Source organism: Protopterus annectens, chromosome 5.part0 (genome assembly GCF_019279795.1).
Source record: "Protopterus annectens isolate FY-2018-M chromosome 5.part0, PAN1.0, whole genome shotgun sequence".
Classification (NCBI taxonomy): Eukaryota; Metazoa; Chordata; order Ceratodontiformes; family Protopteridae; genus Protopterus; species Protopterus annectens.
This window is the reverse complement of record NC_056735.1, coordinates 1688229488-1688254394: the sequence shown is the minus strand read 5'-3', so window position 1 is coordinate 1688254394 and position 24907 is coordinate 1688229488. Positions and strand designations below refer to the sequence as shown.

The following is a 24907-nucleotide window of genomic DNA, read 5'->3' as shown; positions in this document are numbered from 1 at the left end:
AAGATTCATAAAACCGTCAGGCCTAGGCCTCTTAGAAAGGGGGGGGGGGGTTGGCTACCCCTGATTAGAGTTATTAAGTCTTCAGCCATTCTTATCATTTGCTTTTTAGGCATAGAGGCCTGAGCATGTGGCCTGGGCGTCGGTGTTATAGGTATGGTTCGAGATTTAAGCCCAAGTGAAGGAGGCGTCAGTTTAATATGCAAGTCCGTAGGCCTGAATACACCCTCAGAAGCCAGTGCCTGCACAGCGTCTCCAGACCCAGCCAAGGTAGAGACATCTGTGGGTTCCATCACTGAAGCATCTCGCGGCATACCGGACTCCGAATGGGTCTCAGTAGAGGCCTGCGAATCTGAAGTAGTGGGCATCAGGGGATGCAAAAGTGCCTCAATGAGTACCGGCAAACTGGTGACTGGCTTAGAAGCGTCGTGGGTAGTTTTGGACCTCGGCGGCCTGTCTCTGTCTTTATCTTTGCGTTTTTTCAGAATTCCGGTAGTCTGATGGCTAACAGACAACATTTCTGGATAATTAAATCGAGAACCGAAATATTTAGAGGCGAAAATATACCGACGGACAGTGCGCTGATTAAATAAAGCACAAAACTTACAGCAAGTTCGTCGTGGTCAGGGCCTAGGCAAGGAATACAGTATGAATGAAAATCTTTATGAGGTATTTGCTTTCCACAAGTAATGCAATTATTAACTTTTACTGACATCGGTAAGGAGCAAGAAAAAGTTTCCCTCAACGGGGTACTTGGCTTTAGTTGAAGACTTCGGTTCTGAAACTCGAAAACGAAACTTTCAGGAGTCGCCGACTGGCACTTGCCAACTACTTCTGCTTCGGGCACTGCATGGCAAGAAAGGCTGATGTAATGGCGTCGGCTGCATGTTTTATACCCCTGATGACCTGACATCATGGAAGAAGGGACAGCAACCGACGCAGGACCCAAGACTTTGTTAATCAGGCCGACTGAGGGCTACCTGCAAGCAGATAACCCAAATGTAATGACTGCAACAGTGAAACTCGAAGAACATCTGTATCCCTGCTCAAATTTATCAATGGAGAGAAGTACAGAGGAGAGTCTTATCAAAATGATTTTTTTTAAACATTACCTTACAACACTAACTTTGGCATTACTGAAGCACTAAACTTATGGTTTACAGTAATGGTCATGAATTTCTAACTCAATATTTTAAACACCTGAAAGGACAAAATGTCCACCTAGTTCATTATGGTACATCCTAATCGTCGTACACTGGATTACAGAGCCATGTTCAAACAGTGTTAAGAAATTCTAACTATTGTAGCAAACTGCTACAAACCATAATCTGGTATGGTAATGCTAAAAAATATATTAGTGTGAAATTAAATGAATTAAACACCAGCTGTTCAAAGAAAAAAAATGCAGAAATTCTCATTCAGTGCAAAAGACTCAGCTGTACATAGTTTACTCTGTCTAGAAGACGCACTGTATCAAATTAAGACACACAGCTAAAGGAAGGGTACATTTCAGGTTATCTTGTTTCATTATAGAGCATCAATTCACATGTTATACATGTAAGAGACTACACTGTGAAGCAGGATAGCCCTAATTATTCAGCAAAGTTGCAACAAAACAAAGCCACCTTAACTGCTGTTTTTGAAATTCTTCATACTACTTTGCTCATCTCAAATATAATTTTCATGTACCTCTTGAACTGTTTCCATAGGAGGTGGAGGATCTTTATTTCTGCACAAGTTTACAATAACCCATGTTACGTTCCGTAGGAAGGTAATAGGAATAGATGGATTTATGAAGGACAAGAGAGGTTTGACAACTCCCAACGATATTACATAATCTCTGCATTGAGGACCATCACCTGAAGAAAATAAAATTGTCATATGCAATGAAGTAGATGAAATATGATTTGTTCACACACAGTAAACAACTAGCATGTACATTAGGTATGTACATAAACTGTCAGCCCATTAAATTATCCATTAGTTTCCTTTTCACAACAGTACTAACAAATGACTAAAAAATATCTTCTATAAGAAGCTAGTCTGCAGAATTTAGTACTTAGTCCCAAAGCACCAGTGTGCTTCATATATTGAATTTTTACTCTAAAACACCAATCTTAATCCTGCCACTTTCCATGTTAAGGTACTCTGTCTTCTACTAGCATTACTGTACTAGTATTTGCATGCCCTTCCTGAGGCAGAGTACTGGCACTGCTTCCAGTCTCCTCATATATTTTGGTGGATAGTAAACAAGTGATACTGCAGAACTGCTCAAATCTGTACATGCACATAGCATACGTACTAGAGTAGACTGGAGTTCCATGCAAGACTGGTTCCATGCTTTATACCCACTGTTATTTGAAACGGGCTCCAGATCCATCGCCTCTCACCAACAATGAGCAGCAAAAAAAAAAAATTGATACTGAAAATTAAATGCAAGAACAGTACCATGAATGATATTTTTGAAATGCTTCTATACGACACCCACTTGAGCCCCAACCTTCTTCCAAATAAAATGAAAAAGAATCAAGAATTATGGCAACTTAAGCTATGAAATTCTGCCGGGAAGTGAAAGATATGAATGATGAGTTTGCTGGCGAGATGAACTGCAAAGATCAGAGGTACAGAGTTTGCACTTCCCTTAAAATAAAAAGGGCTACAAAAAAAATTTTTTTGAAAGAAAAATAAAAGTCTGCTCCAGGACACAGAGTCCTGAAGTCCTGGCCTACGTAATTCAGCATCTACTAGCAACCCATGCAGTGGAGATGCCAATGGTGGTGGAAGTAAGCAGCAGCTGCAGACTCGGCCATCTTTGGGGGAGTGACACCAAAGTCGATGTTGTACTTGCACCTGGCAGAACATAGGTTTTACAGTAAGATTCACTGACAGCAAATGGGCCATGACAAGTCTGTGTGGTAAGATTGTACTGTAATTGAAGGCAAGCGTAACTGACGTGTGCGTGGTCAGGAGGCTGGTACTACTGCCAAGTCCATTCAATCAATGCAGGACAGGAGGGACTATGGCCAAGCAGAAAACTCCGACAGCTGCCTGGTTGGCAACTTCCCATGGCTATCACCCCACTTGAAACAAAACAGGTCAGATCATGCAATGACTGTTGATAAGTCAGGCAACAAGGTATTTTACCCCCCAGTGCTTTTAACTCAAGTTCAAAGAAAGGATGTAGCAACTTCTTAGAAACAGATGAGAATGGAAGTATAGGAAAAATACAGGTATTCCACTTTTTCAAATGCTCAACATGAGACACTTTCCGTAAACATAAGATTTTGCAGTACAAGCCATTTCCTCTTAAGAAAAGGGAACAACCAGAATGACCCCCCCCCCCAAAAAAAAAAACACAACTGCAGCTGCAGGAAATGCTATTAATCCAATATACTAGAACAACCTTTTTCAATTGCCCACTGTTATGATGAATCAATCTGAGTCTTCCAGTTACCAAAGGCCAAGTTCAGCTCTGTAAAATTGTGAAGGACGACTGCACTACAACACAGTAGCAAACTGACACATTCAAGAAACGAGCTACAAAGACAATCGTTCCTTTACTGGAATGTTCACAGTCTAGCTACCTTTTCTAACCACATTTTCTAGTAGTACTAAATAAATAGTGTATATGTGATACCAAGAACTGTTAATTCCTGAGTTCTCCATAAAGCACGAGAACAGCACGTACTCAATGTTCACCACAACCTTTAAACCTTTGTCCAACTCATTTACAGGGAGACAATGGCTGGATTACTGCAAGCAGACTTTCCTTGCTTAAACCATTAAACCAACAGCAGCTGACATACACAAATTTTTTACTCTGTCAACATACCTGAATCACACTAATATACAACTTATGACAATTTGCTTCTTAACTTCACTAGACAAATTTCCTATACTCACGTCTGTTGCAACAGTCGCAGAATACTACACTAAAGATGTGCCTTTTTTTACTACCATAGAAAGTTGGAAACTAATGGAATGCTTACATTCTGGAAGTATATTCTAAGCATATCCCAACAGCACAAAGAGAAGGCCATGTATTAGTTATGAACTGCAATGCCCCATTTCAAGGAGAAATGCAAGTAAAAACTGGAAAGTATTGACAAAAGTGCTTTTCAATGAATTCATTAAATGCAATGTCTAACAAAACAAACTTGTTTTTCACTCCTGAAACAGATTTGATCATAAAGATCACCTAAGTTCTGAAATCTCACAAGGCAATTACTGACATCACAAAGGGTAAAGCCAGACTTAATGCTCAGGTGTATTCCATGTAATGAGGAGAGCTGGAATTTTGAAGTAAGCAGCTAAAGAAGATGCACTACTGCAATATCAGTTCCCATCCTTCCATCCTCTCTTTCCTTCACTCTATTTTGGGCTGGGTACCCAAGTTACAATCCCCTCCCCCTCTTCTACTGATCAGATATCTTTCCATACAAAGGTAACTGGTCCCTGTAGCTGCATTATTTTTGAGGGGTGGGTGCTATTCTGGTTGTTCTCTTCTACCTAGGATGGGTCATCCTATGATGGGCTGTGGTTCTGGCTCCCAAGAACTATTTTTGAAACTGCAAAGGTAACAAACTATCCAAAAATGACATTGGACAATGTACATTTGTAACACAAATGTTTTCAAGTCAGTAGGGAAGGGAGGGAAAAAGTGAGATCTCTGGCATTCAGGACAACTGTCACATACCTGAAGGCAAGGATCTGAATAATGCAACAGTGAATTATGAAGAAAATCTGCCCATTTATTCATTTGTTACTTTTAAGCTCTAATTCTATTTAGCCATCAGCTTTGTTAAAATGTTATTTTCAGAGATTCCAACTACTGTCATGATACCCTCCGTAAGCTCTATATTTTTAACTGCAGGGTGAATTGTTTAACAGAATTAACAGTGACAAAAACGTATGTGCTCCAGAAGCATCCAATGTCATGTGTGTGTGTGTGTGTGTGTGTGTGTGTGGGGGGGGGGGGGTCCACAACATTTTGCTAGGTTGTGTACAATTCTAAAGCTCTGGTTACAATCTTAGACATACGAAGAACACACGCAAAGAAAAATCAAATCAGAAGTTTAACAACCAGATATAAAAGTTGGTCAAATGGGGAGAGATTTCTTTCGACTTAAAGGTAAGTCCATACCAGTTGTGAAGGCGCTCTATAAAACACCAGATTTTCAACATCACTGTCCTATATTTTTTTTTTTAAGTTACTGTTTAAATTGAGGATTTCTAGGGTTTCTTCAAATTCTAGTAAACTGATCCAAAAACCTTTGCTGGCCACAAACCAGGTCATTTATGCAAGTATAATAAAACAGACACTAAAATATAAATGGTGTTAAAAGTTCAAAATGAAAGTCAAGTATCTACTCACAATTATGATATATCCAGGTCCATCTCCATCTGGTTCATCCTGTGGGACTTCAGATGAGACTCCAGCCAAATGAAAAGTCTTTAGCCAGTTTTGGCTCCACCTCCCTTACCCAAATCCCCCCAGTCCTCCAACTCTCCAGATTGAGTTTGCCCCATGAGTCAAAACATGATGATACAACATGTGACTACCCACCACTGGCCAAGTAATCAAGGAGCTTCAATCTAACCACTGGCACCAGTGGGGGACGTACACCAAGTACACACACAGTAAAGTGCAATTTCCCTTAAAGGCACACAGGGCCACAGTTAGTCTGGTGCTGGCTTCTTCCTCTTTCTCCAGATTCCCAACTAGCATAAGACTCCCCACTGGCACTGCTATAGAGTTGAGATCTCAGCTGAGTGGCCAAGGCAACCTCCAGCACACTCTTTGTCCAACCAGTGCTTCATGTCCCTGCCCAAGTAGCTAACACACAAACACATTGAGGTTTGATTTATACACACACAACTGGGAAAGGCTGGCACGGGTTTACTAGCTATGCCTCCTTTTGCCCAGACTATAGAGTAGTTATCACTGCACCAGACAACTCCTTATCAGCTACTTTAAGGCCCTTAAAGGGTGTCCAATCTTACTGTGTAATGTTACTATTAATACAAATGGTAGCTTGACAGAGCAAAGCTATCAGGAGTGGCATACACAGTGTCACCAAACAATTAATGCAAGTACACTCAGAACTTAACTAGCTCTAGACAGATCAACCAAAACGAAAGGTTTAAACAACAAATAAAAGAATAATTGTGTAAAATCTTACCATGACCATAGATGTCCTCTTCTTCCATGTTGCAGTATTCTTGGTGTGGGATTTCCTGCCTCAGGCAACCCGAAAGTCAGCTCCTATACATGGGATGTCCCACGTAGGGCCATAAACCAGGGACCTTAAATGCGACATCCGCACCCACAGACCTCAGAACTTGAAGGCCCAGTAGAACAGGTCCCAGTAGAGTAGCAAGTGATGCCAGCAATAGGATTAGAGCCATTTGGTGGTTAAATTGGTCACAGGGTAGGGTACGGCCACCAGGAGACACAAGACAGGTCAGTAATGAGCGAGAGAAAAGGATAAAAGGATTAGGTGGGTGGGAAGGAATACTGCAACATGGAAGAGGAGGACATCTATGGTTATGGTAAGATTTTACACACCTACTCTATGTCCTTCTACTCCTATGTTGCAATATTCTTAGTGTGAGAGAGTACCACAGCTTAGAAGGAAGGAAAGGAGGAGGTAGAAGAAGCAGATTCCACAAAGCCCTGTAGAATTGTTTTGGCCAAACCTGCACGTGCTCTGGAGATATTGTCTAACTTGTAGTGTTTGGTGAAAGTGTGAATGGTGGACCATGTGGCTGCTTCCAGGATGGATGCAGTGCCCAGGCCTTTTAGGAAGGCTCTGGAGGCTGCTACTGCCCTGGTGGAGTGAGATTTTACACCCTGTGGAAGTTTTTTGCCATGGGGAGAGTAACATAGGCAAACAGTTTTTCCTAATCCAACATGTGATGGTTTGCTTAGAGACTGCCATGCCCAGGAGTGGAGTATCCTCTCACTTTCATTGGTGGGAGAGGGGAATAAGGTGGGTAGGTGAATAAATTGGTTTAGGGACAGACAGTTGACCACTTTGGGCATAAAGGAAGGGTTAATTCATAGGGTTACCCTGTCCTTGTGGAAGGCGGTGTATGGAGGACAGGACATTATGGCCTGTAATTCTGACAACCTTCTGGTTGAAGTTATAGCCACTAGCAGAACTGTCTTCCATGTGCACATTTGCAGAGTGGCCGTACTGGCAGGCTCAAAAGGAGATTGCGTTAGTTTTTCAAGGATGAAATTCAGGTCCCAGGGTGGTGGGATGGGTTTTCTTGGTGGCCTGATGTGCAAGACCCCCTTTAAGAATAACTTAACAGAGCCTGGCTAGTAGGGGAGGGTCTAGAGGCAGGCAGGCTGAGACTGCTGAAAGGTGGACTTTCACTGAAGAGTATGAAAGTCTCCCCTTGACTAGTTAACTCACATAGGCAAGAGCTAGGGGTGGAGCTGTGATGCATGGATCCCTGCCCTTGCCCAGACACCATTTGGAAAATCTCTCCCATTTAGCGAAGATTTCCTTGTGGAAGGTCTCCTGGCCTCCCTCAGGACTGAAAACATCCTCTGAGTAGTGGTACCTGAAGGGAATTAGAAGTTTATCACCCACAGTGTCAGTGCCAACATCTGCAAGTGTGGGTGAATGAGAGTTCCCTTTTGTTGTCAGGAGGTCCACCTTGTAGGGTAACTTGTGGTGATTGTCCTTTCCTTGGCTAGATTGAGAAGTAAGGGGAACCAGTGCTGCCTTGGCCAGTAGGGAGTCACCAGCAAGATTTTTGGTTGATCTCTTCTGATTTTCAGGAGGACATTTTGAATTAATGGGAAGGGTGGAAAGCCATAGGAGAAACCTCCCCTTCCAAGAAATGCTAAATGCATTTACTCTCCAATCTAGTGGGGAGTGGGTTTTGGAGCAGAAAGTCTGAAGTTGTCTTTTCTGCGAGGAGGCAAACAAATCGACTTGGTGTGCCCCACTGGTGGACAATATCTAGAAATACATTCCTGTCCAGCATCCATTTGTGATTTGGAGAGGGTGTCCTGCTGAGAAGGTCTGCTTTGTGGTCCTGCAAGGGAATGTAGGATGCCTGCAGGGACAAGTTGTGCTGTGAGGCTAGGTCCCAGATTATTAAGGTCAGTCTGCAGAGGTGGTATGCTTTTGTTCCTCCCTGCTTGTTGAGGTACCACAACTGTGGTGTTTGTTATTTGGAGAACATCTGGTTGTAAGAGGGGAAGGAAGGCTTTCAATGTCAGTAGAACAGCTGTCATTTCCCTCACATTGATATGCTTATCCTTTAGGGAAGGGTGCCACTGTGCTTGAACCCTGTAGTTTGACACTGTAGCTCCCCATCCTAGGTCTGATGCATCTGTATGTATGAACTGGTTTGGGGTGAGTAACTGAGGTGGAAGGCCCAGGTTCAACTGGATTTGCTGAAACCACCATTTTGGCTCAGACTGTAGGCAGGGCAAAAGTGTAATTTCTTGCTCTAAAAGATGCCGGCATTGTGACCATACATTTTTAGATACCACTGCAATTTTCGCATATGCATTCTGGCTAGTGGTAGCATAGGCCAGGGTTCATAGGAATTGCCTTGCAGTTATCTGCTGGGTCTGCATAAGGGCTTTGAAGTGGGAGGGCAGGGAGCTGACTTTGTCTTGGGGAAGAAAGGCTTTCATTATCTGTCCTGAACCTGCAACCCAGAAATGTTTTGTCTTGTTCTAGGGTTAGGGAAGATTTTGGGAAGTTGAGAGTGAACCCCAGTCTTTGAAGTAGGCAAATGGTGAACTGTAGATGGATTAAGCAGAGTTTGCTTGCAATCTGCTATGATCAGGATATCATCCAGATAGGGGGGGTAAATCTGAATCCCTTGTGTTCTGCAGCAGGCTATGACAGGTGCCGGGCATTTTGTGAACACTCTGGGAGCAGTGGACAAACTAAAGGGCAATGAAGTAAACTGGAAGTGAGATGAGGGTCCAGAAAAATGCAAGAACTTCCTGTGGGAAGGTTGAATGGGTATGTGTAGACAGGAATCTTTCAGGTCGAGTGCAGCCATGAAAGCATGGGCTATAAGAGGGAGCAAAGTTTTGTAGGGACAACTATATGAAGGTGGGAACCTTTACGAATAGTTTTAAAAATGGAAGGTCTAGAATGGGTCTCCCATGGTCTATCCTTTTTGTGGACCAGAAAATCTTGAATAGAAGCCTTTTCCTTCCTGCCTTGGAGGGACAGGTTTCTATTATACCCAGGTTCAGAAAACCTTGCAGAACCTGTGGGAAAAGGTGTCTGATTTCTTGGGGGGGGAGGAAATGCCCCTTAAGGGGGTGAGGGCATTTCTTTCCAAGAGAGGAAGCATCCTTTTGAATTACAGCTAGCACCCATTTGTCTGTAGTGATGGTTTCCGAAAAGGGGAGGCAGTGGGAGAGGCAGGCAGAAAGGGGAAGGTGGGCAAGGCATTCACTTATTGTTGGGTCCTCCTCTGTCTTGAAAGGGCTGTCTAGTGGGGAGCTGTAAGACAGCTGGCCTGGAAGGTTTGTCTTCTGGCCCCTCTTGTGCGTCTGGAAGAGGCAGATCCAGCTAAGACTGGGTTTCTTCCGACAAAAGTGGCTTTGGCAGGGTAATTCCTGTAATATTTGGGAATAGGAGACACCAGAAGATGCTTGATATCTTGCAATTCCTTGCTCTTTTCTTGTAGATTTTTGAAAAGATCTGCTGACTGTTTACCAAACAAAAAGTTAGGGTCCAGAGGGGCATCCAAGATTTTAGACTTGAAGTCCTCTGCTAAGTGTTGCAGACGTAGCCAAGAATATCTTCGAAGTACAGTGGCAGAGACTGCAGTGTGTGCAGAGGCCTCTGCAGCATCATAACTACGTCTAAAGGAGCGTCTGGCTACTTGGGCAGCCAGAGATAGTTTGGAGGATATGTCAGATTTAGTGAGGTATTCTGGAGTAGCAGCCAGCAGAGTCCAGGCTTGAGAGACAAGGTCCAGGTCATATTTGGTCACGTGGGTTTGATAGTTGATGGCTCTAAAGGCCAATGTGGAACAGGTGTAAACCTCTTAATTCTATCCATGGTTTTAGCAAAAACAAAACGAAACCAAAAACCCACAAAAATTGGCTTTAATACACACACTGACGTCTCGGCATAAACAGTCTTCTAGGAGTACATATATATATATATATATATATAAAAAAAAAATCAACCACATGTTTTATATACACTAATAATTAATTTAAACAATCAATTAAATAATTAAAATAAACCTATAGTAACGCTTGCCAATTAAAATCAACATTCATTCCCTTAGGAAACAAGGTGTCAAACTAATATATACACAGCTTCTTTAAAAAGAATTTAGTTTTCACCAAAACTTTCACCCAAATGATTATAATCAAACTTTTTCCAAAATAGTAGCTTGCAAGCCCTGTACTGAGCAATCACGTGCCTCCAAAAAATATTGCGTCACGAATTTTGTTCTTTCTTATTTTCTGTATCACGAATATGTTCAAGTAACCTTATTTTAAAAAGCCCTTTTGGACTCCCCCACATAAAACTTGTCACACGGGCATCTGAGGACATACACAATGCCCCTCAGTATCGCATCTAAAATTTCCATGTTCCTCAAATTTCTGACCATGGTTTTGTCTGTAGGCAAGAGAGGCAGACAGAATCAGCCTGGATTGTTTATAAGGTGAAACAGAAATCACAGCTGTGTCTGCCAGGGGTGGTTTGACTACAAATTTCTGGTCATCAGGCACTTTGTAGAAGTGATGTGGCCTCTTAGGGGCAAGTGGCTGAGAGTCTGGTGTCTTACATGCTGAGGAAAAGGTATCTAAATAAGCAGGGATAACAGGAGGAATGGCAGAAGGGGAGGGAGATTCCTCTTGTAACAGTAAAAAAAAAAGTATTTTGGAGTATCAGACATTTGTGAAGTGTCCCATTTGAAGTATTCCTTCATTTTGGTTATGGTCTCTCCAAAGGTGATATCCTCTGAAGGGGAGTCCCGTTCGATGGAGTCTTCATCTGGTGAATAATACTATTGACGTGAGGCTATTTGGGAGGTATAAGATATTGACTCATCAGAAGATGGATAATAAGCCTCTTGCTCTTCTTCCCTGTCTTGTGAAGAAGTTGGTGGAAGAGAGGAGGCAGAGGTAGGTCTAGGGATAAGGAGAGGAAAAGTAGATGAAGAGGCCGAGGGCCTAAGCACCAAGAAGGCCTGCAACAAAGATGAGGTGAAGGACTGCCAATCAGGTAGGCCTTTGGCGGGTGTAGCCAGAGGTTTGGTTTTCTGTTTCTTTGTAACTGGGGTAGTCTTAGGCGTAGGCCTGGAATTGGATGCCTGGCTAATAGCAGTGGCTTCCAGAGGAGGGATCGTGGTAGCAGGCCCGGCTGTGTCTGGTTCCCCCTCGACCTTGACGGCAGCGGAGATCTGGACAAGCTCCATTGATGTGCTTATCAACTGGGAAGCGGCTTCCACGAAGGTCGCCAAAGTAAACAGATTTGTTGGACAGCCCTCAACTCCTAAATCGGTAGCTGGCGTCTGAAAGTGGAGAGACAGTGGAAGTGGACCCAAGAAACTTGGCATTCTTCTGCGGAGGTTCAATCTGGGCTTCCAAAACGGGTTCCATCCTTCAAGCTAAATTTTTAAGTTGCTGATTTTCTAGGTATAGATTAAGCACAGCCAGATGGCTGCATTGAGTCTTAGCAATGAAGGATTGACAGACAGAGAAAGAGGTGTGATCATGCTCTTGGTCTAGGCAAACAAAACGCAATGGTCGTGCCTATCTTTATGGGGTATCTGGCGTCTGTATTGGCATTTACCCTTTTTTGCTGACATTAACTAAAATTTACTACAACAAACCAAGTTTAGCTAGAAATCAAAGAAAAAACCCCAACGGGGTACTTAGCTTTTAGACGTCTTGTGGTGAAAAAGCGAAGTGCACTATGCGACAGTCGTCTAAGGCTGAAAAGTTCTGAGGTCTGTGTGTGTGCAGACGTCACATTTAAGGTCCCTGGTTTATGGCCCTACATGTGACGTCCCAAACTACAACAGGCAAGCTGAAGCTTTTGTACAGGAGCTGACGTTCGGGTCGCCTGAGGCGGGAAATTCCACACCAAGAATACTGCAACATAAGAAAAGGACATCAAGAAAATACTCTGTACATAATTACAGCGACAGAGTTCAAAATCACAGGAAATATTTAAAAACATTGCAGGACAGGAAATATTTAAAAACATTGCAGGACAAGACAGAAAAATATTTAAACTGAGTGTTGCTACATTCCTGACTGTACTCAAGAGAATTATACACGTCCTTAGCGTTACTTATAAGCAGGGCGGATGTTTGGTGAATGTATCCTCTAGTTGATTTTGTCAGATCAAAGACAGAATACAAAATGCTATTTCGCTCCAAGAGTTTTCTTAAATTAATCTCAAATATTACAGCCGGGATAGCTTGCAAAATGACATTTCTGGTCATCTGACTTTATCCCAGGTAAAACCCCCATTGCTGGAATCTGGCATCTACCTGTGAAAATACACAGACCAGGGCTTTTCCTCAGATCTTTGGCAAATGGTGGAAGTTGTAAACCAATTTACATTCCTCCACATTTAAAGACAATACAAAAAACTTCTCTAGTACAGACATTATGTCTCCTGCTGCACTGAAACTGAAATAACATCTTTTTATTGTGTGGCCAATAAAGTAATTTAATTTTGGCTATTTTTCTGAAGTTAACCTTCTGTATTCCAGTTTACACTATTAAAATATATACATCTAAAGACTTACAATAGTGCAGTTACATTTCTGTTCTATTCCAGTACGGCATGCTGTGGTTACATTCTAAGCCCTTTGCAAAAACCTTTTCAACACACACTTCTGTACCAGCAGTTTGATATACACCTGACATACAGTTCTAATACACTTGTAAGACACAGTATCTTATATGCATCATGTTGATATTCACAAATGACAATTACTTACACAATAACAGATAGCTGGGCTGGCAGTATCTCTTTTCATGATGCAACATATCTAAATAAGCCATACATCTCCCACAGCTGGAAAGACTACCCAGGGAAAATGCGAAACTTATGAGCAACTTCCAAAATACTGTCATCACATAGAAGATGACACGCCAAGTCAGCAACAAGATTGGAGGCAGGACAACGGGGAGATTGAAGCAGGTGGAAACAGTCACAGATCTGCCATTATAGTGAGTATCTAACTTTTGAATCTGATATCGTCCGCTCTGACTGAATTCAACATGAGGGACAGAGTTCCCAGCCACAATAATTCCTCGGGAGGAACTAAGGAAGGATATTCCACAACACAGTACAGCCAAAGGAAGCCCTGGACCTAGAGTGAATGTCCAGCTTTTAGTGTGATACAGAAGTGTAGCGGCCCAGCCAAGTAGCAGCAGCACAAATATCACCCATAGCTCCTCCAGAAAGACTGCAGAGATAGCTACAGCCCTAGCTGAATGGCCTTTGGGCTTGTGTAAGAGAGATTTGCCTTTCAGAGAATATGCAAACAAAACACAATTTGTCAGCCACTTGGATAAAGTTACTTTAGACACAGGGGAGCCCAACCTTGATTTTGAAAAGGAGACAAACTGGCTAAATTTCCTGAAAGACTTTGTACAGTTAAGAAAACAATCTCATTTGCCTATGCACATCCAAACAATGCAATATGCATTTGCCTTTGCTGGAAAAACTGGGAAAAACAGAGGAAGATGAATAGAACTGTTAAGTTTAAGCTACCACAGGCAAAAAGGAAGTGTTTTGTACAAACAGAAACCCTGTCCTTACAGAACACTAAACAAGAGAAGGAATAAAGTGTTTGCAACTCTGAAACCCTTTTGGCAGAGGTAACTGCTACAAAAAAAAGAACATAGGAGTTTATTAGGCTATTGACCCAGAGGTGATTTCAAGCCTAGCCATTTCAGCCTAATATAATACCATATAGTTAATATCCAGGATTACTGCGGTGGTGGTGCTGCGGTAGCGTTGTCGCCTCACAGTAAGACGTTGACCTGTTCGATTCTCAGCTAGAGCGTCTTCCGTGTGGAGACATGCGTGAATGGGCGTACCTTCGTTGAAGGCTGTGCGTCAGGGCCGGCAACTTGGCACGTAAAAATCTACTGCCAATCATTAGAGGACCGGAGTTCCGCTGTGGTGACCCCTAACTGGGAAAAGCCGAAAGACATAACAGTTAATATCCAGGATTGCATTTAGTAAAGACTGCCCATGTCTAGGAGGGTTGTGGGCGCTATCCCCCGTAAGAATTTACAGTGCCCCATCCACTCATCCAGGTTTCATTTCATATGAATTAGTAGCCTACTCCAAAGACTCAGTACTTTCCAGGAGACCGTCTGTTCCCCCAGCATGTCACATTTAAGTCACAGACCACATTTAGTCCCTGGAACGGATAGCTCTAGTCCCATTTGATTTACAGATGTGCAGCAAGTTCATAAGGTTTGGGTTGTAGATTGCTCTGTAAGCCATGCATAAGTCTCCCCTTAGAAGTCTATACTATACAGAGAAAGTACAGTTTTGTACCTACCATAAAATGTAGATGTTGAGTGTTCACCCTGCTGCAGTCATCACACTTGGGTTATCCTGTCGTCAGGCGGTCCCGCAGTCAGCTGGAATTCCAAAGTCTTGGTCCGACGTCGGTTGCTGTCACCTCATCCCTGACGTCAGTGCCCCAGGGGTATATATAGTGCAACCGACGCCATTTTCTTCAGTTTTTCTTGCCCCAGATGTCAGGTGCCCCCAAAAAGGTGGTCAGAATTAGTACCAAATAGAGTGAACACTGCACAAACACAAAATCCCTTCAGCTATAAGCAAATACATCAGTAAGGCATAGCAGAGATTTAGCCAGTAGATCAGAGGGGATGGAGGGAGGGTAACCTGGACTGCAGCAGGGTGAACACTCGAACATCTACATTTATGGTAGGTACAAAACTGTACTATGTTCATCGTGTTACCCTGCTGCAGTCATCACACTTGGGTTGAATCCCAAAGCTAAGGTAGAGGGGAGGTATCACAGAGGGTTAGTGGAGGCAATAAGGCCCTGCAGAACTGCAGTGGCGAAGCCCGCCCAGGACTTAGGGTAAAGACGTAAGTGATAGTGTTTGGTAAAGGTGTGTGCAGAACTCCAAGTTGCAGCTTCTAAAATTTCCTTGGTTGGAACCCCCTTGAGAAAGGCTGTAGAGATAGCTGCTGCCCTGGTAGAGTGGGATCTAATGGTAGCAGGAACTGGTTTCCCATGATTGGTGTAACAGAACCGTATGCAATGACCTATCCTTGAAATATTGAGTCAGTTGTAGTTGCTTGTCTGGCATAAAATAAGCATTCTGGGCCATTGTATTCAAGATGGCACCCTGGAATGTCATTTTTTTCTGAGGGTACTAGTTTTGACTTTTCGTTTACTGTGTAACCCAAACAGTTTAGTAGATGCTTCACAAAGGCCAGATGATGTAACACAATGTCTTTGCTTTCTGCTTGGATGAGGCAGTCGTCCAGGTATGGATATATTTGAATTCCTCTGCAGTTGCAATTACATGTGCCAGGCATTTTGTGAAAACTCTGGGCGCAGTAGAGAATTGGTAATGGGTTGAACCTGCAATGAAACGGAGGTATCTTCTGCAACTTTGTCTGATAGGAACATGCAGGTATGCCTCCTTGAGGTCCAACGTTACTAGCCATGCTTCCTTGCCCAACATGGGAAGTAGCTGCTGTAGTGTTAGCATCTTGAATTTCGGTACTTGTAAGTGTTCAGAATTGAAAGGTCCAGAATTGGTCTCCAAGCTTTGTCCTTTCTGGGCACTAGAAAGAGTCTTGAGTAAAATCCTTGGCCTTGCTCTCGAGTAGGTACCAGTTGAATGGCTCTCATGTCCATGAGAGCTGTAATTTGCTTTTGTGCCTCTGCCCATTGATTTTGTGGCAGGTTTGGCATTCCTCTTTTCATTGGCAAGGTGTGAAAGTGGAATCTGTATCCTCATAAAATTATGTCTAGGACCCATTTGTCCTTTGTGACAATGTGCCAGCTGTCTGCAAAAAGTGCGAGTTTTCCCCCCATGGGGGCTGCCAAGAGAGTATTGTTTGGCCAGATGAGGTGCAAGTCACTGAGTTTGCCTTCTGGTGGATTGAGACCTGTCTTCTCCTTCCTTATGTGTTGTAGTGCCCCATTGGCGAGGTTTATACTGGGCTTGTGGTTGTCCTCTGCCCCTTGGGCGCCTGTATTTACCCCTCTGTGGTCTGCAGTGGTTGGAAAGGACCAATTTTTTGTTGGCCAGTTTCTGCTGAAGCGAGGGGGTTGTACTTGCAGGAAATCTTTGACTGCATAGATTTTGCCTCATCTTCCATTTTCTTTAAAACTTCTTCTGCTTTAACTCCAAAAAGAACATCCTGCTCTAAGGGAGCATCTAGTAGTTTTGCTTTAACATGATCAGGCAGAGTTTGTTCCTTTAACCAAGCATGCCTACATATAACAGACCTAGTGACAGCTGCTCTGCAGGAGGCCTCCAAAGAATTAAACCCACAATGTAAGGTATGTTTGCCCGCCTGCTCAGTGGAGTGCAACAGATCCTGTACTTCTTTCAATTCAGATTGTTGGGGGAGGGAGGTTATCCTTTGCTTTAACTGAGAGATTAGAAATTGCTGATACTTAAGCATATGAAATTGACAATTCAGTGCCCTCATAGCTAGTGTGGCTGAGGTGTAAACATGTTTACCCCACCTGTCTAGTGCTCTGGAATCCCTCTCAGAAGGTACTGGGTTTTTAGCCATAGAAGCCTTAGCCCCCTTGGGACCCTGGGAGATAGTCTCTGGGTCAGCTACTGGGCTTTTGTAAAGAAATTTGTGGGAATCAGGCACTCTGTAGTATCTGTCAGGCTTAGCCGGAGCAGGAGGTAGAGAGTCTGGGTTGAAGCTGGATTCTAAAAAGACATCATCCACAATGTCCAGAACTGGTGGGATGGCAAGAGGTCTGTGTTGGGGGAGTAAAATTAACTCTCTGCGTCTTTTCTTTGAATCAGAGTAGTCCTGACCTTCCCAGTGAAAATATACCCTCATAGTGTGTAAAGTTTCCCCAAAGGAGTAGTCTTCAGGAGGAGAAGCTGAGGGAATAGAGTCCTCAGCATCAGAATCTTCATAAGGAGAGAAGGAACAGTCTTGGTCCATAAAGGAGTCTGAAGACATGGACATTTGCTCAGAGGAAGCAGAATCTTCCTCTTGTCTAGGCCTTTTGCCAGGAGGGGGCTGTGAACCCGATTATAGAAATCAAATCTTCAGCCATTTTGAGCATCTGTTTCTTAGGCATAGAGCCCTGAACAGGAGACTGAAGTGCAGTCCTTTTAGATTTAGAAGGAGTCTTCGAGTTAGAAAACGTTTTAATGGTGAGAGTCGGTCTGAAAACGCCTTCAGAAACCGATGGTGTTTCTGTACCACCGACGTCTTTAGAAGCAAAGTAGTCGGAAGGACCTGAAGTAAAAGGCTGCGTCGGCCTGGTACATTCTGTCAAAATTTCCTTAGCGGTCTCGGGTTCCAGATCTGCGGTAGTCAGGGGCTGCGTCGGAGCCTCACTGAGAACCGGAGACCGGATCAGCCGAGGCCTCGGAATCTGGCTTAGGCCTGGGCTGTCTGCCCATATCCCTGCATTTTTTGTGCACGCCTGTAGTCGGTTGCTCCGACAGCATGGTGTAGTTAAATTTTCTACCAAAATAGTGTAGTGCGAAATCAAATCGTCTTTTAATAGTACGCTTATTAAACCTAGCACAAAACCGACAAGAAGTGACGTTGTGGTCTGGGCCTAGGCAAGGTATGCAATAAGAATGAAAATCCTTATGAGGTATTTGCTTCCCACAAGAAATACAATTGTTAACTTTTTCTGACATCGGTCTGAGGCAAGAAAAGTTTCCCCAACGGGGTACTTAGCTTTACAGAAGACTTCGGTCTGAAATTCGAAAATCTCAGGAGTCGGCCGACCAGCACTTGCGAACTGCTTCTGCTTCGGGCACCGCACGGCAAGAAAGACTGAAGAAAATGGCGTTGGTTGCATTATATATACCCCTGGCGCACTGACGTCAAGGATGAGGCGACAGCAACCGACGTCGGACCAAGACTTGGGAATTCCGGCCGACTGCGGGACCGCCTGACGACAGGATAACCCAAGTGTGATGACTGCAGCAGGGTAACACGATGAACATCAGTGACAGGGACTTTAGTCAGTCTGTGTAACACGTGCTGGAGTTCCCTTGATGACCTTTGTTAGAAACATCAGATCTCTCCAATTGCAGCAAGTGTTTTGTATGGTACATGCCGAATGGAACGTTATACTCAATCACTGGCCTGATTACTCAAAAGTATAGAGGGGTTATAACCTCCTTTTGCTCTCAAGGTGATGTCTTTACTAACCAAGTGTGCTATGCAAAAAGCCTTCTTTACTTCAGTAGACACAAGGTGGTTATAGTTAAGGTCGCAGTCAACTTGTGATCCCAGATCCTTTACCACTTTGTAGGTACTTAGGGTACTGTTGTTGTTTTGATAGTGTGAAGGGACACTTTTTACCGAAGGGAATGACTATATTTCACTGCATTCAGACGGAGACCAAGACTAAGACACCAGTCTAGTTGCATAAGACCCTCCTGGAGTATACAGGCTTCACTTGAGGAGTCAATAATCTCACCTAGTTTGCAGGCTGTCCGCAAACCTGGTCAACCACAACCCCTTAGTTTTATCCTGAACTTCTGAGACGTATGCACTAAACAGTAGGGGCCTAGCACTGACCCTTGTGGCACCCTGCTGGTGACAGGTCTGCGGCTGATGTGGAGTCACTCACTTTGACAGTGTGTCTGGTTTGTGTGCCAGTTGGCAACCCATCTTACAAAGGGATTTACATTCATTTTGCTAAGTTTATCGTAATGCCCAAGTGTGGAATTGTGGCGAAAGCCTTTGCAAGTGGAAATATGTTGTGTACACAGATTTGCCCTGGTCAAATTTTTGAAGAAATCCACCAGATTTAACAGGCAGGATATCCCCTTGACGAAGCCAAACTGAGTTGTTCCAGGGTGTGAAGATTGCCTACATCTATTTATGAGGTCCATAATGATACATTCCATGTCCTTACAGATGAAGCTGGTTAGACTTGTGGGTCTAGAATTCCCCGAGGTCTGTTGCTAGGCCACCTTTCTGGAAAAGAGAATAACCGTTGCTGTTCTTCATTCCACAGGTACAAAGCCTGTAGATAGGCTGCGATTGAAAAGGGTACTTAACAGTGATGTTTTAGCCTGTTTAGAAGACAGCCTGGGATGCCATCTGGCACCATAAAGGATTTTTTTTTTTAAACCATGGACAAAGCTTTAATGACCTGCTCTTTAGATCTGTAGGGGGAGGGAAGATTGTGGCAAGGTTTGTGTTAAGTTTGGAGGGGATAAGGGAGTGAAATTTTCACCACACATATCCGCTAGCAGTTTTACTATCTCTGTGGGGTCAGTGTGTGTTATACCATTAGTCACTAGGTCAAGCACATGCTTGGGTCCTACCTTTAAGGCAACGTATGTACCTGTAAAAGGCCTTACTTATCCTTGGCTGTGCTTGCTGAGTGTTTCTCAAATAGGTCCTTACAAGATTTGACATGTTGTCTTATTTACCTGTTGAGGCTGAGGAGGATATTTTTCCATAGTTGGGGCCTCACCTTTGTTTTCTTGGACATCAACTTTTTGCGTTTCTTGTAAAGTTTGTTGATGCTGGGCATCCATTATGGCAGCTTGATTTTACTTGGAGCTCTAGCTTCGATTCTTTCTGGTACAGATGAATCTACACACTTATGCAACTGACTGTACAGGGCTTTAGTGTCAGCTTCAGTGCAGTTGCCACTTCTAGCTGGCTGTGGGGCTTGGAATGCACTTACACCATCTCTTAGGAGGGTATAGTTTGCCCTTGTGACTTTTTTAATCTGACTTCGCCCTTTGATGAGTTCTGGTGTTCATGCCAGCCTGATGGTGACGGATTTATGGCCAGCTTTAACTAATGAGGGTTCGACAGTTGCAGCAGTGCATCTGTTTGTCACGTTAATAACAGATCTAGTACGTTTGTTCCTCTTGTCAGGGTATGAACAAATTGTTCCAGGGCATTTAAATTACAATGAAGGAACTTTTGCCTAGTGAGTTAGGGCTACAGTAGATTTCCCAGTTGATGGTGAGAACTGAAATCCCCCATAAACAGAGTGGTCGGGAATAACTAGATTGACTCCAGTTTGGTCAAGCAGGCTTCATGAGCGTCATGACCTATGGAAGGAGGGATCTATAACTGGCTATGACTTGGAGGGTCTTACCCATAGTAAACAGAACTTGGAGTAATTCCATAGAGGTGTCCAGTCTAACTACACAGGAGGTGAATTTCTCTGTAATACAGATAGAAACACCGCCATTTTTGGTTTTCACAAGTAGACAACTTCAAATCTGAGGAAGATGAAGGTTCAAAAAGAGGACCATCGAGAACCTAAAGAACAAAAGGCAGACCTCCCCCCCCCCCCGGGAGAAACCAGATCCCATACTGGAGGACGAAGGGAAGTATCTTTGAGAAAGACCCTGGAAACCCAGAGAGAAGCCAAGGGCATACTACCTCTGCTGATATGAAAATTACAAACAGACGCTAAATGTACTTTAATAGAAAAACTAGAGCCAGAGCTGAAAAACTTAGCCAGAAAATCCAAGACCTATTCCAAGGGTGCACATAAGAGGTGAAGTCCCTGAGCCTCTAACCATAGAGCATATCTTTTCCATTTACTGTTACATACTTTTTAACCGGATTCTTTCTGAGAAGAGAATATATGAATGGCCGCCTGTGAAAGCTTGGAATTCCTAGCCATCAAGGGAATAGGAGGAACCATGCAGTCAACCTGAAAGACTGAAAATTGGGGGATCCAGACTGAATGGGTGAGAGAGGAGATCTGGAATGGGATCCAATAATTAAGGGGGGGTATTTCATAAGAGACCAAATTAAGGGAAACCACAACTGTCTAAGCTAAAGAAGCAGAGCACATCACTGTAGCTCTGCAACAGGGTGCTTTCTGTAGAACTTCAATATCAGTGGAACTAGGAGATGAACATAAAGGAGACCCAAGGGGCCAAGCAAGCAAAGTATCCCTGAGTGCCTGCCTCGGAGGGGGAACAATGACATAACAGTTCTCACTTGTGTTGGGCGCGAAAGCAAACAGGTCGCAACACAGAGTGCCACAGTGTCAACAATCAGAGCTGCCTTTGTCATTTAGAGATCACTCCTGAGGCAATAAAACACTCCTGCTGAGGCTGTTAGCCAGAATGTTGGACTTCCCTGGGACATGCGTTGCCAACCCTAGGGAGGATGTCCTGAAAAGCCTGCGATGTTAGGATGACTGTTCTCATCTCCTGAAGGCTGAAGTGAATGTGAGCCACTGTAGAAGACCAAGACCCTTGAACTGTCCTCCCCTCAAAATGCCCCCCTCAACCCCAGGAGGAAGGCATCCATGTTGACCTTGGCCACAGGAGAATAAATTACAAATGGTATTCTCCTACATAACTAGTGGAGACTAACCACCACTGAATCAGCTCGTGACACACACTTCAAGCCATATGGGAAATCCAATGGAATAGTTAGGAGGGTCCATTGAACTGCCAGAGAACACTATAGGGTCCCTCACAACTGGCTAGAGGGACCAGTCCTGCTAATGCTGCCATATGACCCAGACTCTTTAGAAATGCATGAGCTGGAGGTTTGGGACTTGCAAGCACTGACGAGGCCTGAACATGAAGGTTGAAAAGTCTGGAGCTTGGGAGCCTGGCAATTTGGCGGACCGTATGCAGATGACAACATATGAAGTGTAAAACTTGTACATGATGAAGGGATGATTTCAGGTAGTTGAATGTAATGCCCAAGTTGTCACACAGTTGGAATAAGGAGTCCCTGGCACAGATTGGAAAGTTGTGTAAAATCTTATCATAAAGTACAGTTGTGTACACTTACCATAAATGTAGATGTTAGAGTGTATTCACTGTTGCAGTAATTACATTAGGGTTATCTGCTTGCAGTAGCCCTCAGTCAGCCTGATTAACAAAGTCTTGGGTCCTGTGTCGGTTGCTGTCCCTTCTTCCATGACGTCAGGTCGTCAGGGGTATAAAATATGCAGTCCAACACCATTACATCAGTTTTTCTTGCCCCAGATGTCAGATGCCCCTCTAATGGGAAACAATTAAATCTATAATACAAGGATATACCTCCAACAAAAAAACAAATCCACCAAAAAGCTTTTTGAGCATAGTAAGTGAGAGTAGAGGTATAGCCAAAAGAAGAAAGGGGGCTGGAGGGAGGGTAACCATGACTGCAACAGTGAGTACACTCTAACATCTACATTTACGCTAAGTGTACACAACCGTTCTATTTTCTTAGTGTTTCACTGTTGCAGTCATTAAATTTGGGTAGATTCCTAAAGCTAAGGTTGGGAGGAGGAATTTAAATAGAATTAGGACCGGCTATAAAGACCTGCAAGACTGCAGTGGCAAAATCAGCTCTGGATTTTAGAGAAAATTGGCAAATAATAATGCTTGGTGAAAGTATGTACAGAACTCCAGATAGCAGCTTCTAGGATGTCCCTTGTAGGGACACTCCTGAGAAAGGCTGTAGAGGTAGATGCAGCCCTGGTTGAATGGGGTTCTGATGCCCTGTGCGACAGGTTTTCCATGGTGCTTATAGCATAAATGAATGCAGTGGCCTACCCATTTTGAAATGATTTGCTTTGAAATAGCTTTCCCCCTCTGTCCCAGCAGCAAATGCCGCCAGCAGTTGCTCAGATTTCCTTTGAGGTTTAGTCCTGTCCAAGTAGAATCTCAGTTGTCTGTGCACATCTAAGGAGTGCAGTATCCATTCCTCTTTGTTCTGCGGGTTAGTAAAGAAGGCAGGCAAATGAATGGACTGATTAAGAGCCACACTGGATACCACCTTGGGCATGAAGGAGGGATTGGTTCTGAGGGACACCCTGTCCGCATGAAAGATGATGAAAGACTCCACTGCCATAAGGGCCTGTAACTCGGATACCCTTCTCGCAGAAGTGATTGCTAAAAGGAAAGCTGTTTTCCAGGAAAGGAAATTTAAATCTGCAGTAGCAGCTGGCTCGAAAGGAGGAAGAGTGAGTTTCTCCAAGACAAAGTTAAGGTCCCAGGCTGGAGTTAGAGCTCTCCTCGGTGGCTTTAAATTTTTGGCCCCTCTGAGGAACTGCTTGAGCAGTGGGTGAGAAGAGGGGAGGCACTGTGCTATAATCAGCTGAAATGGCTGAGGCATGAAGTTTGATGGAGGAAAAGGACAAGCCCTTATGAAGGATCTCAGTCAAATATTGTAGAATCTGAGGTAAATTGGGCACTGCTGCACTCATCCCTTGAGACTGGTTCCAGGTACAAAATCTTTTCCATTTTACAGCATAAGATTTTCTAGTACTAGGCCTCCTAGCCTCTAAAATGATATCCATCACTGATTTATTGAGGGGTGGTAAAGCAGAGATTAGGTAATTGGCCAGGCTGCTAGGTTCAGGGTTTGCAGCTGAGGGTGCAAAATCTGGTTCTCCTGCTGAGACAACAGGGAAGAAGTCTGAGGCAGGTGCCATGGGGCCAAGCATGACACTGCGTAGGATGGGGTACCAGTGTTGGCGTGGCCAGTCTGTTGCAAATAAAATCGTCCTTGGCTTGTCCTGTTTTATCTTTAATAGTACCTTGGAGAGCAGAGGCAGAGGAGGAAAGGCATAAACTGATAGGTTTTTACAGCTTAAGAATAGAGCATCCACTTTCCAGGCTAGTTTTTGTTGGGAATCCTTGTGCAAAATTTGTCCAATTGAAAGTTCTGGGGGGAGGCAAACAGGTCTATATCTGGGTTCCCCCTTTGCTTGTCAACATGTTGAAAATCTTTCGTTCTAGTTTCCACTTGTGTGGGTCCATAAGGTTTCTGCTTAGTCCATCTGCCAATGTATTTAGTTTTCCTGGCAGGAATTGAGCGTGTAGATCCACTTGATAGCTCAAGGCTGTGTTCCACAATACCATGGCTAGTCTGCAGAGGGGGGTGAGAGTGTGTACCCCACCCTGTTTATGTACCACATGACCGTGGTATCTTTACCATTAGTTGTCCTGGAAGAATGTGGTCCTTGAAGGCTGTCAGAGCATTCTGTACAGCTAACATTTCCTTTTGATTTATGTGTAGGTGCATTTGACTTTGGTCCCATTTGCCCTGAATGCACTTCCCTGTCAGGTGAGCCCCCCACATGCATAGCCTGATGTGTCTGTTAAGGTTTGGGCGGCAGGGGGTAGTGTGAATGTTAGTCCCTTGTTTTTGGTGGCAGGCCTCTGCCCACCAAAGGAACTCTAGGCATAGACAAGGTATGATAGGAATCATAGCTTCTAGATCCTGTGAATGTTGACACCATAGACTTTTGAGATACCACTGCAGTTTCCTCATATGCAGCCTTGCATACGGAATTAGAAGAATGCAGAAGGCCATGAACCCAAAGGCCTACAGTATTTGCCTTGCAGATAACTGGGTTTTTGTGGCCACTTGAAGTAGGTTGTCCAATGTTTCTCTGGCGTGAAGAAAACCATCTGGGAAGTTGTATTCAAGTTTGCTCCCAGGAATATAATTTGATAACAGGGTACCAGGTGTGATTTCTTTTCGTATATGGTGTACCCCAGACAAGTCAGTGCCCTTTGAAAAAAGGCCAGATGATTCAAAAGCATGTCCTGGCTTTCTGCCTGAAATAGACAATCGTCCAGATATGGGTATATTTGAATATTTCTTTGCCTGCAGAATGCAATGACTGGAGCTAGGCACTTTGTGAATACCCTGGGCACGGTAGATAAGCCAAAGGGCAGTGCAGAGAACTGCTAGTGCATGTCGCCTGC

At 43.8% G+C, this 24907-nt stretch overlaps 1 protein-coding gene across 1 annotated transcript in view; it reads right to left on the bottom strand.

Moving 5' to 3' along the window:
• The window catches only part of KPNA3 (karyopherin subunit alpha 3), a 1434883-nt gene that overhangs the window by 904842 nt on the left and 505134 nt on the right, over positions 1–24907 (bottom strand). The window contains exon 12 of the mRNA XM_044072030.1: positions 1687–1856. Within this exon, the coding sequence (XP_043927965.1) occupies positions 1687–1856 (170 nt within the window). The remainder of the gene's footprint in view (positions 1–1686; positions 1857–24907) is intronic.